At 42.8% G+C, this 19,286-nt stretch overlaps 1 protein-coding gene across 1 annotated transcript in view; it reads right to left on the bottom strand.

Annotated features, from left to right (window-relative positions):
• The window catches only part of MTHFD1L (methylenetetrahydrofolate dehydrogenase (NADP+ dependent) 1 like), a gene marked incomplete at both ends in the record, with an annotated part of 149,604 nt that overhangs the window by 81,243 nt on the left and 49,075 nt on the right, over nucleotides 1-19,286 (bottom strand). The window contains 7 exons of the mRNA XM_084227680.1: nucleotides 862-973; nucleotides 3,754-3,822; nucleotides 4,209-4,349; nucleotides 8,709-8,785; nucleotides 12,373-12,475; nucleotides 15,812-15,886; nucleotides 16,661-16,768. Of these exons, the coding sequence (XP_084083806.1) occupies nucleotides 862-973; nucleotides 3,754-3,822; nucleotides 4,209-4,349; nucleotides 8,709-8,785; nucleotides 12,373-12,475; nucleotides 15,812-15,886; nucleotides 16,661-16,768 (685 nt within the window). The remainder of the gene's footprint in view (nucleotides 1-861; nucleotides 974-3,753; nucleotides 3,823-4,208; nucleotides 4,350-8,708; nucleotides 8,786-12,372; nucleotides 12,476-15,811; nucleotides 15,887-16,660; nucleotides 16,769-19,286) is intronic.

Below are 19,286 nucleotides of genomic sequence, written 5' to 3'. Positions count from 1 at the left end.
TACTCATCGGCAAGTGAGTATCTGGCCGATATTTCCCAGGAGCCACGTTAAGGCATCTTTCCACAAATCTGTGTTTCTCTGTTCCTTGTTTTCTCGCAGCCTTAACATGGTGTGTGGGTTGGGGTCAGCATTGACCATGCAATGGCAGTGACCCTTCCTCTCTTTCTGGCCAAAATATCCAACAAGAGCCAGGGAAGCAGGTGCGACAAAGCAGAGTTTGAAAGTGGCAGAAAGTTTGAGGTTCCGCCAATGAAAAGTCCAAGCCTGTTGGTTGGGCCACAAAAACGCACTCAGTCTCGAGGAAGAGCAAACTGATTTAATTTCAAGTTACTAATAGTGTTGGTACTGCCAATAATGGCGGACAGTAAAGGAGTGTGTTCACTCATGAAATTATACACCCCTCTAGTGTACTACACGAGGTCTGTTCTGTACCCCACACACCCCCAAGCTCTGAGAGACACGTCTTGTGGTAGATTCTCATTAGATTTCAGCTGAATGAATAGTCCCATTTTGTTTTCACAATAACCCTATACACCTTGTCATAATATCGTTATCACCATTTTAAAGAAGAGAAAACTGAGGTTCGGGTCATTAAAATGTGTCACTCAGTCAGCAAGCATCACAGCTTATATGCAATCCGAGAAACACCTGACATCAAAATCTATGGTTCAACCACAACATCATTTCACTAGTTTAGACCGGATCACAGGATTTCGGCAAGCCTGAGCCCACCTATGCAAGTGGGCCTAAGAAAGTATGTTTCAAGTAAGCATGGATACCACTCTGTTCCGGTCATCAGCTTTTACATTTCTTTAATAGTATACCACAAATGAATTGGAAAAAAAAAAAAAAATGACTCACCCACAACTCCTTCTTCGCCAACCAATTTCAAGGCAATTTTATCAGCCAGCACGGAGGAGTTGCCATGTGCAATGTTGGCGAAGGGGCCGGCATGCACGAACACGGGCGTCCCCTGGGGGAGCAGAAAGAGATCAAAACCCTCAGCAAGCGAAAGAAAGTAAACCCAGCCCAAGTTGGGGCAAACACGGTGGGTGGAGCAGACACCCCTAAGCCACTCTGCCTTTATTAATACTGCATATTTAACTCACAAACTCTCTCAAAGAATGTTAAAACAGGGGGCCCTCCCTGGTGCCCTAGGGGATAAGTCTCAGCACTATGACCGTGATGGCCTGAGTTCAATCCCCGGCCAGGGAGCTGACCCACAGGGCGCAGCAGACCTCTCCTGTCTCCCCGCTGCTCCCCTCAGCAGTGGATTTCAGTCAGTCTGCCTGTTCTGCTCCCCACTCTGTCTCTGGGGAATCCTCTCACCCCCTGCACTTCTGGTCTGCACCCCAGTTCTTCTACACAAAAAAATAAACACACAAATAAATAAAAAAGATTGTTAAAACACTCTCTGGGAAGGGACCAAATTCCTTATATATCCCAGAACAGTGTGACAGTCTACATTTAATGCTAAACCAAAGAAAAAAGGCTACACAAATCAGGTTATTTCCTACTTTTTGATAAGCTGCCTTAGGGACAGACCTTGAAATAAATAAGTTACCTTCTTTCATATTACTTTGACTTTATTTTAAAAGAGAATGGAATTAGAGGCTGATGGTCTACTCGCTTAACTCAAATGATTTTTTTCCCATTAAGAAATGAATCCCTTTGAGAAAAATCCAAAGTAAGAAAAAAAAAAAAAATTCAGTACGCTGAATGAGTTGTTGGAGTCGGAGCAGGGGAATGGCATGATTTAAGTTTACTATAGGCATTTCTATGTTTATCATTAAACTTTTTTTTTAAAGATTTATTTATTTATTTATACATGCACTGGGTACAGTCAGAAGCGCGGGAGGGTGAGAGAATTCACCAGAGACAGAGCGGGGAGCAGAGCAGGCAGAAGGACCGAAGGACACTGCTGAGGGGAGCAGCGGGCGGCAGGAGAGGTCTGCGCGCCATGTGGGACCCTCACCGGTGGCCGGGGAGCAGCCGGGGATGGAAACGGCGCTGTAGAGGCTGCGGGCAGCTTCGCAGCCCAGCGCTCAACCACTGCGCCACCGGGGAGGCCCCATATAAACTTGTTATTCTGACATTTAAAAAGTCTTCTCAAGTCTTTCTCATTGCTAAGTTGTCACAGGTGTTAAAGGTCTGGTCACTGTTAAGTCAACAACAGCAAGGGAAAATTTCCCTCATGGTAAAACGTTAGGGTAATCGTTACTAGAAAGACAAAACTAAACAGTAAGGGAATTATCAAAAACTTCAGGTTTTAATTCTTCAAGGAAATACGACGTCTATGTATTCATTCCCAGTGTCATCCCTATACCCGTTCTGTTCCTTTATCAGTGAGAAGAGACCGTGGCCCTGGCTGTCAGAGTTAATTTACATGCATTACAGCGCCCAGGTTTCATTCAGAGCCCAGCGAGCGCCACTAGGGTCTGTGTCTGAAACCCCGGCCCCACCTGTGAAAATACAGGCAGCCCTTCTGCTGACATGGAGTGAACAGCGGTGGGGGAGGCTGGGAGCCATGCAAAGTTCCCTCACACCATGACGGGCTGTGACAAACATGACTCAAAGGGAAAGCTGAACAAAAGTAGGAACAAAGAAGTAAAAGAAAAATCACCTGAGGATGAACAAGACAGCGTTTATCCAAGCCACTCTGTGAATACTCTATTTCCTCCCCCCACGTCCTCAGGAGGGAGAAAACCTGGGTCTTGCGAAGGTCATACAAATGTAGGTGGAAATGAAGCTGGGGCTTTGAAGCCCAAACGCGTGTTCATGCATATGTAGACTGTAAGCGCGTGTCGGGTGTCTAGACCGTCACCTGTCTGCCAGCTATGATCTCTCACTTTCACCCAGACAAAGCTCTTCAGTGCTCTAAAGAAAAGAGTATCTCAAAGACACCCCAGTGTCCATCCCTTGCTAACCTTGTCAGTGCTAGACTATGGCTGCCTGGGAAAGTAGCAGAGTCAGGCCCATTTAGTTGGGTCAAGGTCACAGGCCCATCCTTGGGCTGGCCATCTGGCTGAGAAGCACCGGGCACTGGTCTCCAGAGGGGACAGGTGTGGCTGTGCTGGTGAGAACCGCCATCAGCACTAGATCAGCGGCATCTGAACTGAACATTAAAGGTCACACGAGGGGCTGATCGCTGTAGCAGTCCTGGAGCCCTGGTTTCGGAATACCTGGCTTGCAGTTTGAATAGAAAAATTCTTAGAATGTCATTGTTAGACTTTCGAACACAGACGCCCAGCTCAAACACTGAACTGATGTTTCTGGAGTAGGATGCTGAAGGAGGTACACCGACTTTAATACTTGGTCTAGAAATGCTGTGACTAGTCGAAAGTCCTGAGAATAGCGACCTGGAAATTGATATTTTATGACATTTCTTAGCATTTAATGAGTGCTTTGCTTGGGAAAAACAAACCAAAAAACCCCAAAATTTAATGATTACGGGAGGTTAAAGAAGGTCATAAGAAAGACAAAAGAGAAACATTATGTCAACAAAGCCACAAGACTCACTGAGTGATGGGCACACCTTGATTTCCTACTTGGGTCAATTAGCACTTCGTCAGCCAGTGTGTGAGTTGTATCAAAGCTCCCACAAACACTTCACTTTTCCCTGCATGACCAAGGAGTCACCCTGATGTCCTTGGGCCCAGGCTGGCTGGAAGTGCTCACGCTGTGTGGTGATGCATGGGCAGCCCAGCTAATACGCACTCAAGCAACAGTTTCTATAAAGAGAAAATCACTTACTTCCAGGGTCTGCATCAGATTTGGTTTTATTGCATCTTTCATCAAAACTGTCAAAGCACCTGTCACCCCCTAAAAAAGAGGAAAAAGTGACTTGGTTAGATTGACAGAAGCTCATTCCGCAAGCAAAAAGCTCAACCCAGTAGGAAGTGGGCCAAAGAATGCTACGAAAGTTCACCTTTAATTTGAAATCCCTTCCCCCTTCTCTAAAGACACTGAGCAAGTGGCTTCCGACATATGTCAGCAATTGGACGACCACACTATGAGCAAAGGCAAGTGAGTGCAGCTCTGAAAAAATTAAAAAGGTGTGCAGTAGATCTTCACAGATGAGACACTTTAGGACTGAGAAAGTGTGGATGGAGTCTTCCAAGGGCATAAGAACCAATCATCTTATAAGATACTTTTAGAGGCCATCTACTTCCAATGGCACCGCAAGCTTCTGGGGTGGACACACTCACCAAATCTTCTGCTGTCACAGGCTGTCCATTTTTGTCACTGGCCACTACCATTCTTCCCAGCCGCTCCTTCATGTCCGCAAGGCTGTCGGTCAGGGCCAGCACCGCCATGATTTCACTGGCCACTGCAATGTCGAACTGGGCCTGCAACAGCCAAAGCCAAGGCACTGGTCAGTGACTGCACCACATGGATGGCCACTTCCACAGGCAGGCCCATGGCAGCAATTAAGGTCTTGCGGGCCTGGGGGACTGTCTGGATAGGTCACTGTCATGTGCACAAGTTTTCTAGACACTAGTGTCTAGAGCCAGCCTGGTCCTGTGCTTGGTTCTGGTAGGGCAGCCTCCCCAGGGTGCCACATTCTGCCTCCATGTGCTCAGCTGACCCTGCCAAGCCACCTGTTCCATCTGCTCCTGCACTCTGGGGTCTGCTTTTGCAGCATATCCTGGACATGTGACCAGCAGTGATTACCTGTCTTATATAAGTGTCCACTACTTGGGGAGGCTTGGAGGACGGAGTGTGAAGCCTGGTCAATAGTTACTGGTTAAATAAATGAACTGTCTACTGACTACTCTGCTGCCCAGCACAAAGGTAAGGTGCAGACAGTGAATGAAGATGGCCCTGAAGCCAGCTTCCCAGGGCTAGACCTCAGCACAGCAGTGAGGGCTTCCCAGCGTGTGGCAGCCCAGTCAAAGGTGAGAGAGTCAATTCTCAGCTGTCCACGAGCACTTGGCCCCATCAGACCCGGCAGTGAATGTGGGGAGAAGCCACCCTCTGCGAAGTGTTCCTTCCGTGGCCCGCACTTGGCTCTGACTCCAGGCTGCACACAGTCCAACAAGAACCGAGAGAGGTGGAGAACATGCGCTTCCTCCTCCTGATAATTCAGCTATTGGACAAAACCACTTCATTATGCTCCAGCTGAGTTCTCATGCCCCAAGGGGCATGTGAGCCAGACAAGTTCAAGTTTATAGAGAGAAAATAGCCATTCCTGGTGGAATCACCTAATGAGACATTTTATTGTCCATTTCCGTCACTGACAAGAAAGGAAATGAAGGAAATAAGGAGCTTTCTGGTCACTTTCTAGTTGAGATTTCATTGATTTAGTGAAAAAAATATTAACTAAAAGTCAGAATCAACTACATTCAATTACTGCACTGTCAATATAACCTATTCTAAGCATACGTGATTTTTCATTATATATCTAGGATATTGTATACCACTGTTCAATTGCAAAGAGCACATATAAAAAATAACTAAAAATATCCAGACTTTCTATGCAAAACGTAGTCCTAAAATTTAACTACATAAGCAGTAAGAACTTACAACACACATATATTTGTAATTAAAACAATTCCACAATTTTGCATCTTAAAGCAACATCAAAAGAGAAACAAATTGGGTCAATTTAAATATAATGATCATTAATTCTGTTGATTGAATGATATACCTGATAGAGGGCTATTCATTTTTATTTTGCAAGAAAATACTTCCAAATAATATAAAGGAATAACCAAGATTGTGTCTATTGTTTATCACAAATTTAAACAGATAAGCAATGTGGGTAAGGTTGGTGAGTCAATATGGCATTTCCAGAAATTTTCATCTATGTGTATATTACATGTATGTGTAAAGGCATCTGCATTGGAACAAAGTCATAATATAAAAATCAGGTGCTATAGTCCAACAAAATATCAGAAAGAAAAATTAAGAAAACAATTCCTTTATATATATATAAGAAAGAATACCAAGGAATAACTTTAACCAAGCAGTGAAGAACCCTATATAAGAAAACTAAAGGACAATGAAGACAGCAACTGAAGACACAAAGAAATGGAAAGTTACTCTATGCTTGGGGACCGGAGGGATATTTTTAAAGTATTGGTATCACATAAAGCAATCTACTGATTCAATATAATACCTATCAAAAAACCAATGACATTTTTCACAGAAGTAAAACAATCTTAAAATTTATACGGAACCACAAAAGATATTTGGTAACAAAGCAATAATGAGGTAGGGAGGCATCACCCTACCTCAATTTCAAACTATATTACAAAACTAGAGTAATCAAAATGGCAAGGCATTGGTTTAAATACAGGAACATAGATGACTGGAATAGAATACAAGCATATATAGTCACTGATTTATGACAAAAAGAGCAAGAAAATACACAGGGAAACAGTTTCTTCAATAAACAATGCTGGGAAAACTGGATAACCAATATACAAAAAAAAGAGAAGCTGGAGCACTATCTTACACTACACTCAAAAATTAACTCAAAATTAACTAGAAACTTGAACATAAGACCTGAATCTATAAAACACCTAGAAGGAAACAGGTGCTAAGTGTCTTCAAATCTGTGTTCTCTATTCTGACCCAAGGGCAAGGGTAACAAAAACAAAAATAAATGGGTCTAGTCAAATGAAAGGCTTTATACAGCCACAGAAATTAGCAACAAAACAAAAAGACAACTTACTGAATGGGAGAAGACATGTGCAAATTGTGTGTTTCATAAAGGGTTAATATTCAAAATATACAAAGAAATCATACAACTCAATGGCAAACAAAACAATCTAATTTTTAAAATGGGCAGATGAAGTGAATTAACATTTTCCAACAGTCACACAAAAAGATGTAACATCACTAATCATTCAGGAAAAGCAAATGCAAATCAAAACCACCAGGAGACATTACCTCACTCCTGTCACAAAGACTATTATCAAAAAGACAAAACATAAGTGTTGGTGAGGATGTGGAGAAAAGGGAAACTTCCTTTGTGTGTTGGTGGTGCAGCCACTATGGAAAACTGTGTGGAGAGTCTTTCAAAAAATGAAAATTAGAACTATAATATAGTCGAGTATTTCTACTTCTGTTATTTACCCAAAGAAAAATACTGATTTGAAAAGATATGCATCTCCATGTTCATTGCAGTATTATTTACAAAGTTGGAGTATGGAACTTTGTATACTTAAGATATGGAAACAACCTAATATCCAGCAATGGACAAAGAAATAAAGATGAGCTCTATATACACTATGGAATACTACTCAGTGATGAAAAAGAATGAAACCTTGCCGTTTGTGACAAGGATAGATCTTCAAGGTATTCTAGTAAATGTAATGGCAGAGTCAAAGACTAAATGGTTCATTTATATGTGGACTCTAAAACCACAAAACAAAACCCAAAACCTCAGCCTATATCCACATGAAGAGGGTGGGACATGGGTGATGCTGGCTTCCCATTCCCTGTCACTCACAGGGCCAGTTAGTCTTTACGGTGCTGTCTTGCAGCTGACAAAAGGCTACACTTTCCTAAAAGTGTCACATTATGCGGACTTGTTTTTCAAAAAGCAGGACACTTTCGCTGTTAGGAGGCACATACAAATCAAATCTGTGACCGTGGGGTGAGGGCCGCCCCAGGGCTGAATGGTGCACACCAGGCATTGGCCTCAGATGCACGCAGGCTTCCAGGGTTCCACAAAGTGTATTCTGGCTGTGGCTCGGACAGGTGTCATGGGAAGACAACTGTCCACTAGCAGCGTGGGAGCTGCCCCCAACCACCCCCCCTGAAGGGTATGTGGGCCCTCTCCTGTTTCTAAGAAGTCTACCGTCTCTTGTATCTGTTTTTAGAGACTCCCCTAAAACAATCCTGCCATATTTTGCACTGTGCTCGCCACTGCTGGAATGCCATCTTCCTACTTTTCAGAAGCTTCCCAAAATGATAAGCCAGTCAGTCAGGTTTCCTAGCCTGCATGTTGGCTGAGGACATGAGACCCGCCATGATGCGAGGTCCAGGCTTTGGAGGGGGAGGTGAGGTGCCCGGGCTTCTCTTGTCTCCTTGATCCATATTCAAAATATTTCAAAGGGCCCAAAAGTCAACTTACTGAGAGGACTGAATACTACAGTGAAAATGATATTTTTCAACTAATAAAAACTTAACAACGCAAAGGCCATAAATCTAAAATAGTCTTAAAATAAAAAGTTTATTACCAAAGAAGAATTTTAGAGGCCTACTGTGTCTGGATGAAAAATCATGAATTCACATTTCCTAAGCACCATAAAAATGAAGGTTGGTGTCATAATTTATCTTCCACATTTTCTGGATTTGGGTAGGAAGACCTCCACCTTGAAACCTTAGGCTAACTAGGTGTTTGTTCTTCGGTTTCTGAAATTTGAGTGATGTATCTGAGATCTTGATTTTTCAGTTAAGTAGATGTAGTAAGAAATGGGCGGGTTTCCACTAAAATAGGTAAAAATTTCTATCCAAGGGTCAACCAGGATGGTTCTTCCCAGAAACACAATTACAATCTCAAGAAAAGGATGGTGAGCTGCTACTGGAGGGCTTCTGTCTCCTGCTTCTCTCCCGGTTTGCTGAGTAACTGGAAATGGACACCGTGACATGACGTAGACACACCAGTCACCGCGGCTCAAGGAGTGAGAAAAGCAGGCACCCAGCCTCTGGGACAGTCTAAACTAAGAATAGAGCCAAGAAGAAAAGCCACTTACCTCTCGGCAGTACCCTTTCTCCGAGTCTGCCTGCCCAATTGTCATTTTCCGTAGAAATCGGTCATTCGTATCCAATACTGAAAGAGAAGAGCAGATTAGTCAGTCAGTGTGGGTCGCCCTCCCAGTGCATGACAGCACTGTTCTGAGAGCTGAGGAAGTGGTGGAGCTGTCTTTCAATGGGAGGACAAAGAGGTGGCTGAAACAGAATAAAAATATCAGTAAGTGATTAAGTGCCAGTAAGGAAAACCATTTTTGAAGCAGTAACTTTTGTAATAAGACCCAAGGCAAGAAGAAGTCAATTCAGCTTCTTAAAATGTCCAACACTAAACAACCAGATGATCCAGAAATTTCACTATTGGGTCTATAGCCAGTAGAATAAAAATCCAGGACTCAAACAGATATTTGCATACCCATGCTCACAGCAGCAATACTGGCAATAGCCAAAATGTGGAAACAAACAAGTGCCTATCAACAGACAAAATTATAAACAAAAAGTGGTGCATACATCTAATGGATTATACAGCCACAAAAAGAACAGATTTCTGATATGGGTCAACAGAGATGATTGTTGAAAACAAGATGCAAACTGAAATAAGCCAGATACAGAGGACGGTGTGTATGATTCCACTTACGCATGACGTACCTAGAATAGGTAAATTCAGACAGAAAGTTAAATCGTGGTTACCAGGGGCTAAGGGGAGAAGCGGAGTTATTGTTTAATTGGTAAGTTTCCTTGGGGATGATGGAAAAGATTTTGGGTATAGGTAGTGGTGATGGGGCAGCCATGGCAAACCCTCTGAGTATTTCATGCCATGGATGGCTCACTTAGGAATGGCTAAAATGATATATTTTGTACATTTTACCATAATAAAAAAAAAATAAAACAGAATGGTGGGAGGAAGGGGTGGGGGGACCAATTCGATGGTGATTAGAGCAGGCGACAATTCTCTTTATTTCCCTTCCTTGGCTTTTTCCAGTTGCACAGATTCACACTGTCTTCGTGAAAACGTAATTTGATTGCATGAAAACTAAATTTACAGTGCTGGGAAGCAAAGCCAGAACACAGACCTCACCAATCATTTATGTGGCATCAAACAACAAGTTGTCCACACTGGCAACACAGATCCACTTTACTAAATGTAGACTAGGTTACTGACAAAAATAGTGACAGGAAATATATATTTGGGAACTACAAGCATCTGTAGGATGGAAAATGTTAACCTTTCTCTCACATACAAAGCACTGGAGACTGATCGCCTTGCCCAGACTGCTGTCTTCCGACTCAGGGCTATCCGTCTCTTTTTCTCTACCCATGTAATTCTCTCTCTCACAAACACACACACACACACACACACACACACACACACGCACACACACACACACAGAGACATGCTAACACCCTCAAACAATACTCATCAAACACATATAAACCTTTATGGCTTTAAGATACAGACAGAGTGCTTACATATATATGATAGACAGACAGACAGATTGACAGAAACAAGTGCTTTTCAGTATTTACTTGCTAGTCCTTATTCCCAGGACCACAGGGCAAAATCATGTAAAGTAAAAGTATTCCCTTCTCATTGTGTGTAATACACACAATATAGGTATTAAAATGGATCTTTTTATTGGAAATTCAGCTGGTTTAAATTTAACAAGGAGAACACAAACAGACAAAATTTTTAAAACACGTTGGCAAAATCATCTATAATCAGCAGCATCCAACCTGCCTGGACCCGGGCCCCGGCAGAGCAGGCATCTCAAACAAAACACAGCGTGCTGCGGATGCCCGGCAGGAGACGTGAGGAATGCCAGGGACACACAGGTGAAGAGAGAGACTAGGATGCAAACTGAGGCCGGTGCACATAGTCCTGGCCTCTATGATTGAGCCAAAGGTGGAGCAGCAAACTGTTCATTCCGGGAATAAAGCTGAGGGCCAGCTTTGTGCTAGGCCCCACGCTAGAGGGATGGGCCACAGACAAACCAGTGCCTTTCATCTGGGCGTTTACAGGTGAAGGGGAGACACGGAGAGTTTGGTTAATTTGGAGCAGACTGATCTGTCTAATTCTTGGCTCTAAATGGCCCCTCCAGTGCTGTGGTGCTGACCAGAGTTTTGAGCCAATCCCAGAATGTGTCAATCTGCTTGTTAAATCACCAGATCAGGACACAGGGATGACCCAGGGCTCTTAGCAGAACTGCACTGGCCCCTGCAAGGTGCTGGGATCACCCACTTCTGGACAGAGAAGGGATGCCCCAGGGAGGTCTGGGGAAGGTGCCCTCTGAGGCCTGGGGTTTCTGAAGCTCCCAGAGGTCAGGGCTTGCTGTCCAGAAGCAAAATGGCCCAAGGCACTGCTGCTTCTGCTTGTGTGTGTCCTGGATAATCCATGAAGCCTGGTGAAGGGGAGGCATGGGATGAGGGAACTCCCTGTCAGATGTCTTAGCAGGCTGGAGAACAAGGGGGTGACAGCACCCACATAATGGGCAGATGAGTGCAGCATTTTCCAGAGTCACACAGCTCGTAAGTGTGAGCCCCAAGACCCGCTCCACCTTGGGCTTGTGGGAAAACACTAAATTCTGAATGAACAGGGTGAATGGATTCTCAGGAGGGCAGCAAGGTGAAGGGGTGAGGCTCAGCTGTGGGGGGGGGGGGTGGTATAGGCAAGAAGAAGGGGTGGGTATGGCGAGGGTGGGCAGAAGGACAGAGGCAGGCTGACCGGTAGGAAACCAGCAGGGAGTAGAGGCGGGTGCAGCCATGTGGCCAAGCTGTGTGAGGGCGGATTCCCACACGGGGTGGGTGCAGGTCTACCCCCTAGGCCGGGGCTTCTCAGCAAGGGCCGGGACAGCATCTCCATAAAATGCACCTAACGAATTGTGGGGTAGAAATGGCATTAAGAAGATATCTTAAGAGGGAAGTGCAGTAAATTAGGCATCTGATAAAAATGCTCTGGAAGGAGACAGAAAAAGGAAGGAGACAGGTCTAAGAAGCACAGGAGCCGACACCACCCAACACCACACAGCCCTGAGCCTGTGGGGTCACGCAGGCACATCCACGGCCATGTCCAAGATCTGAGAGGATGCGCTCGGGCCCAGCGGGAAGTTAGCAACAGGGTGGAGGCTCCATCCCCACATGTGCTGCTCTGCCCTGCTGCCTCGCCCCTGCAGAGGTGGTGCAGGAGGAGGAGGCAGCAGGGATGCAGGCTGGAGGCCGGCAGCTGCATTTGAAGGGTTAGAGAAACGTACTAGATGCAGAGAAAAAAATTCCACTGAGAATATAATGCGCCTGGAGCACCTGGTCAAGGAGGGAAAGGAGTAAGGACAGTGGGGAGAAAAGACATCAGAACATCAAAGGAGACAGACTTCACTTTTTCTAAATATAGGAAAAGAGATCAGAGAAGAGAGACACAGAGGAAAAAAGGTTCCCGCCAATTCTAGAAGAGCTGGAGTGGATGGGACTTAGCCCAGAAGGAGCAGTTGGCTTAAGAGATGAAGACATTTTTCCCTGAGGAGGAGGTGAGGATGGTCAGTTTCTGCGCTACATGGTGGACTCATGAATCCGAAGCTGGGAGACAACGGGATGAAACAAAATGGACATCTGTGAAACTGATTCAAGAGCTTCACCTGGAACCTACAGGACCCACCCAACTGGGCGCCCAGCACCCACCTCTCTGCCACGTGATGGTGGAGGGGTCGATGTTGAGCCGGGAGAATTTACTGATCTCCTCTTCTGTCAGTGAACTCGGATCAGTCTTTTTTATTCCCAGTTTCTAATGATCAAGAAGAAAACGCAGTAAGTTTTAGAATGAACAGAAAGCAAAATGTAACCCAAATCACCCCTCTCATTTTCTCCATGGCTAATAATGAAGTCTTAAAATACTGAACTAATCCTCAATTGAAACATTAACAATAAAATGAAAAGTCCCTTAAACAGACACTTCGCCAAAGACAGAGAAGGCAAATGAGCACAGGGTAAGATGCCCGATGCCAGGTGTCATCAGGGAAATGCTAATGAAAATGAAAGGCACCAATATGCTCCCATGGAATGACTGACAACACCAAGTGCTGGCGAGGATGTGGCACAACAGGAGTTTCATTCAGTGGTGGTGGGGAGAGCCATTTAGGGGACAGCCTGGCAGCTTCTTACAAAACTAAATGTACTCGCCCATTTAATCTAGCAAATGTCAGCCATGCATGTATGCAAAGGAGTTTAAAAATGTATGTTCACGTGAAAACCTGCACATGGATATTTACAGCAGTTTTATTCAACATGGCCCGAACTTGAAGCAACCACCATGTCCTTGCTAGGTGAATGAATAAAAAAACTATGATTTATTGAAACAACAAGATATTCTTGAGTGCTAAAAGGAAAAGAGCTATGGCGCTATGAAAAGACATAAAGGAAACTTAAATGCATATTCCTAAGTAAAAGAAATCAGTCTAAAAAGGCTACAGTCTGTATGATTCCAACTGCAAGACATTCTGGAAAAGACAAAACTATGGAGACAATAACAGAATGAGTGGCTGACGGGAGTTATGGGTGAGGAGAGATGAAAACCGAGAACACTGAGGATGCTTAGGGCAGTGAAACTGCTCCGCATGGTACTATCGTGGTGGATCGATGTCATTATTCATTTGTCCAAAGGCCAAGAATGTACAACCAAACCGTGAACCAAACCGTGAACTACGAACTTTGGGTGATCATGATGTATCAGTGTAGTTTCAGGAACGGCAGCAACCACTCACGCTCTAGTAGAAGATGCTGACAGTGGGGAAGGCTGTATATATTTGGGGTTGGGGGCACAGGGGACATTTCTGTACCTGTTACCCAATTTTATTGTGAGCTTAAAACCGCTCTTCAAAAAAGAAAGTCTATTTAAAAAGCTGAAAAACAAAACGAATCTGAGCAAGAAAAATGGAATTCAGACCAAGTCATATACCTACACACAGGCACACTATGATCACACGTGGCTTTATCTCGCTTCGCAGAGATGCCAGTTTTCACAAACTGAAGGTCTGCGGGCGCCCAGCATTGAGCTACTCCATCGGCACTATTTTTCCAACAGCCTATACTCACGCTGTGGCTGTGTCATTTTTTTGTATACATGCTGTTGCACACTTAGTAAATGATAGCAGGGTGTAAACATAACTGCAATATTTACTGGGAAACCGACAAGTCATGTGACCCGCTTTATTGTGGTATTCTCTTTATTGGAGTGGTCTGGAATCAGACCTGCAGTATCTCCAAGATGGGTTTGTATCTGGTCTAAGTGGAAGTCACTGGGATTTGTTACACACCCTTAAAATGACAGATCTGAAAATGCAGTGCAGCTGGCAGTGCACAAAGAAAAGGCGCCTGTCCAGGCTGGGCTCCTGGGCAGCCCCCCTGCCTCCCCGAGCTGGCCTCAGTAGGCACTTAACTGCTGCCTGCATCATCACTGCTGCGTTTCGGTAGTTCTTCTTTGTAAATACCCACACCGATCATTCATGCAAAGTCTCTGTCTGTGCTTTCAAAACAAACTATCTCTAATTCACTGAGAAAATAACATGGAAACTTGCAATCCATCCATTTCTATAAAGGAAACATGCTAGGAAAGTGTTTCCAATGAAAAAGGCTACAAAAAGAATCTGGGAAACAGAAACTGCATGCAGTAGATGCCGAGAATAACTGTATTTGCAATAAACTAAATTTGGTTCGGCAAGAAGCAAGAGGGAGAATTTTTTATTTTTATTTTTTTTCATGTTTTTTGTGGAAAACATAATTTATTTCAAAAATTTTACATACATATACTACACCAGTACATAAAATACTTATACTATATTAATACATAAAGTGTTGGTTTTCTATGATTTTAGTTTTAAAGAGGGAATAGAATTTGTCAGGATTTGATTGTGCTTTGAGAAAACATTTATGTTGTCACAATCTATTCAGAGAGTTGTTATTTTTTTTTTTAAGATTTATTTATGCATACTAGAGCTAGGGTATAGGCCAGAGGTGTGGGGGGTGAGAGGATTCACCAGAGACAGAGTGGGGAACAGAACAGGCAGACTAACCCAAGTACACTGCTGAGGGGAGCAGCAGGCGAGACAGGAGAGGTCTGCCTCGCCATGTGGGTAGCTCCCTGGCGAGCAGGGGATCGAACTTGTGCTGCAGAGGCTGCGGACAGCTTCATAGGTTGCGTCTTAAACCCTTGTGTCATCAGGGAGGTCCCAGAAAGTTGCTTTTCAAATCCAAGTGAGGCAGGTGTAACATGTTCTGCTTAGGTCTAGGAAATATTGCTAAATCCTTTATGAGGTTGTTTGGAGTCCACAAAAAGTGGACAAGAAATCCAGCTGATCAGTGCCCCATGGATATTTATTTAGGGGATTATTTGATAACACAGATGACTTAGGGGATGATTTGGTAACACAAATGACAGAGCGGGAAAACAAAATGGACACTAATAAATGAAGTGAGGTTCCTGAGGTTAAGTGGGAGAAGAGAGGAGGGCAAAAGGGTCAAATGGGTAGAAGGAATGTTGGGGTGGGGGGGAATCAATCCTGTTGAGGCATGACTATTTCTAATATTTTCACTTTAAGGATGAGAATTTTTTAAACCAATTATTATCAACCAGTGACTGTATATTATACCATTCAAGTTATTTTTGAGTCTCTGAAAAAGAGCAAGGGGAAACTGATGCAATTAGGAGAACATAAGCAATAGTACAAGAAAAGAAAAAAAAAAAAAAGGCAAGGTTGCTTACAAATAGTCTTACTAATTTGCTTTAACAAAAAAATGAGATGAATGGGATTTTCACTTTTCCCAGAAACCAATGAGAGACTCACGGGAATTCTCATTTGTTAGGTGACTATAGTTTTCCACAATCTGCCAAGTGGTGCTCTTGTTTTACAGAAGAAGAAACTGAGACCGAAAAAGAGGAACTAATTTGTTCATCCTGCACCTGGGCTGAGGACCCTGGTCTGTGCTCTCTTGGGAATACTGTTCTGCTCCTGTAGAATATCTCAAAAACTCCATAAAATCAAGTTCAAAATCTCCAGCTCTGACAATGTGTTTGATGTCTTTCTATGATAGTTTCTGTTTAAAAAGCCACTAAGGGGAAACTTACTTTCAGCCGAGCAAGTTGAATTTCTGAAAATTCTCGAACACCATTCACTGAAGGAACCAGTCGATTATAGAGAGCCTAAAGACACAAAAATAAAACCCACCCAAGTTTAAGGGCTAACCATGACCTTGGACAAGTCACAGATATGACAAAGCTCATTACATTTACAACCGCACTGTTTAGATCGCAGAGCCTATTAAAATTCTTGGCTAATATAAACAATGTAGAGCTAAGTTCTGTCATTTCAATAAATCCGACTAGATCTGAAATAATGCACACTGCAGAGTTTGCAAAAATGCATATTGTTTGATCTATAGCCTTATAACAATCAAATCACATTTGTCTGTATTTGGCTTCAAACGTTCCCTAGGTAGTTACTTTAATGGGAGGAAATCAAGATTTTTGTAAAATGTGGGAGTCTCACTTTAATCTGTGTCCTATGTCTGAGGAACTGGCTCCTGGTTCTCTGGCCCCACTTCAGGTGGGTGGTTTACCCCAGACAGCATGCACCCAAAGCCAACAAGGGGGTCTGGCCTCTTTATAGCACATCTAGGGTATTCCATATATTATTAGAGCCTTAAGAGTCTAGACTGGAGAATAGACCTAAGAGGATTGTTCTACCAACCACCTTCAAAACTCAAGACTCAAAGAATAGTTGGCTTAACAATACAACTAACATAATTCTCCCAAAGACTTGGCAGCACTCATAAACTCATTTCAGAATCTGACCAAAGTGTGGATTTTCACCCCAAGAAACATTATGAATAAAATTTCAGAAAGAATACGGACTCCAGCACGTTCTCCACAAACTCCTTAGGAATCCATGAATGTCAGGTTAAGCATTTTTCTCACCTTATCTGTTTGAGTGCTTTCATGGAAAATCCTTGTGTCGATAGCGGCAGCCAGCAAGTTATTGGCAGCGGTGATGGCGTGGATGTCTCCAGTCAGATGAAGGTTGAACTGTAAACAAAAGGAGATCATCTTTTTACCTGTTTTGAACAAACACGGCAGCATTCAAGGACTTTCTGAATAAATCAGATAGTCTGTTAATTATGGTTATTTCCAGCTAAGTCTATACAAGAGCCTAAATCAGAATATCAATGTCCGAATCTTCCACTTGACAACACACAACTCCAAATTCTTCCATTCTTGGGTGAACGGTGAGATACTGTGGTGACCTTGCGGAAAGGCTTCTTCATTTTGATTTAATTCTGTGTGTTGATTTATAAGATTTAGAAAATAGTAATATATTAAGTCCTTTGGAATTAGGCGGGGGTTAAATAATAGGATAATATAAAATATGGTAGAAAGTCTGAGAAATAGAAAAATATGTCATCCTAACACCACCATTAATTCTATTATTTTCCTTCTGCCCACGTGCACACAATTACTATTTGTACACAGCAAGCTCGCACTGTGGTGACTGTTTGCGGTTATAAAATTGAACAGATGTACCTAAATGTTTCAGTCTCCTATGTCTGGAAATTCAAATTTCACTTTCCCAATTATAAAGAATACATACAATAGCTTTTTTTTTTTTTAAAGTAATCACTAGTAAGTAATATATCTCAAGTAGTGATTATTGGGCTATAGGATTTGATAATTTACCAAATTGCTTTTTGAGAGAGTTGAAAGTGAAATAAATCAGAAGGAGAAAGACAAAAATTGTGATTTCACTCATATGTGGAACGTGAAAAAACAGATGAATGAACTGAATAAAACAAAAACAGACCATAAGATCAATTAGTGTTTATCAGAAGGGAAGAGGTGTGGATTAGTTAGTTGGGCAATAAGTGAAGGACAGAACTGAAACTTTAGTGGAGAGTTTAATATATTATATACAAACAGATACTGATTTTTAATGATGCACAACTGAAACTTAATAATGAAATTATGTAATGATACTTCAATTAAAAAAAAGAGACACACACACAAAAAGTGCAATAACTTCCTGGGTCGAAATGCAAAAAAAAAAAAAAAAAAAAAGTGGCGTTTTAAGTTGTATTTCTTACAAGGTTAAACATTTAAACATTATTAAAATCTTATTTTGTAACTATATATAATAGAATATAAACTATATATAATAACTAGCAAATACAAAAAATGACAGATGCGTATTTCACAAAATATATTTGTAACCCTAACCTTGAGATCATAGGACCCTAATAGGTTGTACCTTAGCTTTTGCATTTAATGGTACTATTTTTAGCATTTTTTATCATTAGTCTTATAGCATAATTAATTTGATAATCAAGTTTTTGATATTTGACATTAAATTTTTTAATGCTACAAACCATGAGAAGAAAACAGTTAAAAAATGAAATCTTTGCTCATACAGCTAGTTTTTCCTTAGGATAAACTAAAAATGAATTCATTTGGGTCAAAGGGTATGAATTTTTAAAGGCACTTGATACATAGTTCCAATTCCCCTCCAGAAAGGTTTTATCAACATACACTTCCCAGCAGTGTATAAGGGTGTATTTCGATCTTTTCTTTACAAAATCTAATATTACTATTTTAAAAAATCAACTCTGTCCACTTGACAGGAAAATGACAACAGTGGTTTTTATGTAGATTAATTTGATTACTAGTGAATGTAAACATTTGTTGGTTATTTAATATTCTTTTCTGATGTTTCTACTGAACTCTTTACGACTGGGATGAAAGTTTTTCTTTCCAGCTGTCTATCTGATCTCTGTTTGGATGTTCAAGACCCCCTCAGAACCCCTTTCTCCAGCCCACCCTTCCTCCTCCCAACCACAGGTCAAACCTCACCCCATGAGGCCAGCGGTTCTCTATTTCAATAAATTATAATATAGACTTGCTCACCCCAGCACCCTGGACCCCATCCCTGAGCCCTTTCTCACCCTGCCCATGGGACACTGCAAACATGTCTTAGGTCAACCACATCCTTTTGTCCACCCTCACCGCCATCCTCCTGGGCCACCGGCTTAGTCTCCTCATGGACCCCTCCTGTCCACCCTAGGCCGCCATCAATGTCCACCCAGAAGCCAGGGTGACTTTTATAAAGTCTGATTGGCATCACGTCATTACCCTGTCAAGATCCCAGAATGGTTGTCCATGATTGTTCAAGAAAAATCCAGCCTTGGCTTAAACCCCAAGAGCTGAGCACAAGTTGGCCTGTTTCTCTGCCTCATCCCCCTCCACTCCTGGGGCCCACTGGGCCCAACCAGGTGGGTGTTCTCGGGTTCCCTGAATAGGCCTGCTCCTGCAAGGCCTGGCCAGGTGCTCCCCACTGCTCCGGGGTAGCATCCCCTCATCCTCCCCCAGGCTGGCTCCTCCTGCCCTCCAATCGGTGTTTTCACTCTCAGTTCTGCTAGGCATCTGGAATTGATTCTATCATTTCCCCCGTGATTGTTTATTAATTAAGTTTCTTCTGCTAGGCACTGTCTGCTCAAGACACTGAGTAGCAGGCCCTGTGCCTAGCTGGGGAAAAGAGGTGAAGAAATAGGCCTCA

The sequence above is a fragment of the Talpa europaea genome (genome assembly GCF_964194135.1).
Source record: "Talpa europaea genome assembly, chromosome: 2".
Lineage (NCBI taxonomy): Eukaryota > Metazoa > Chordata > Mammalia > Eulipotyphla > Talpidae > Talpa > Talpa europaea.
Note: the sequence above shows the minus strand (reverse complement) of the source record. Positions and strands in the feature narration are given on the sequence as shown.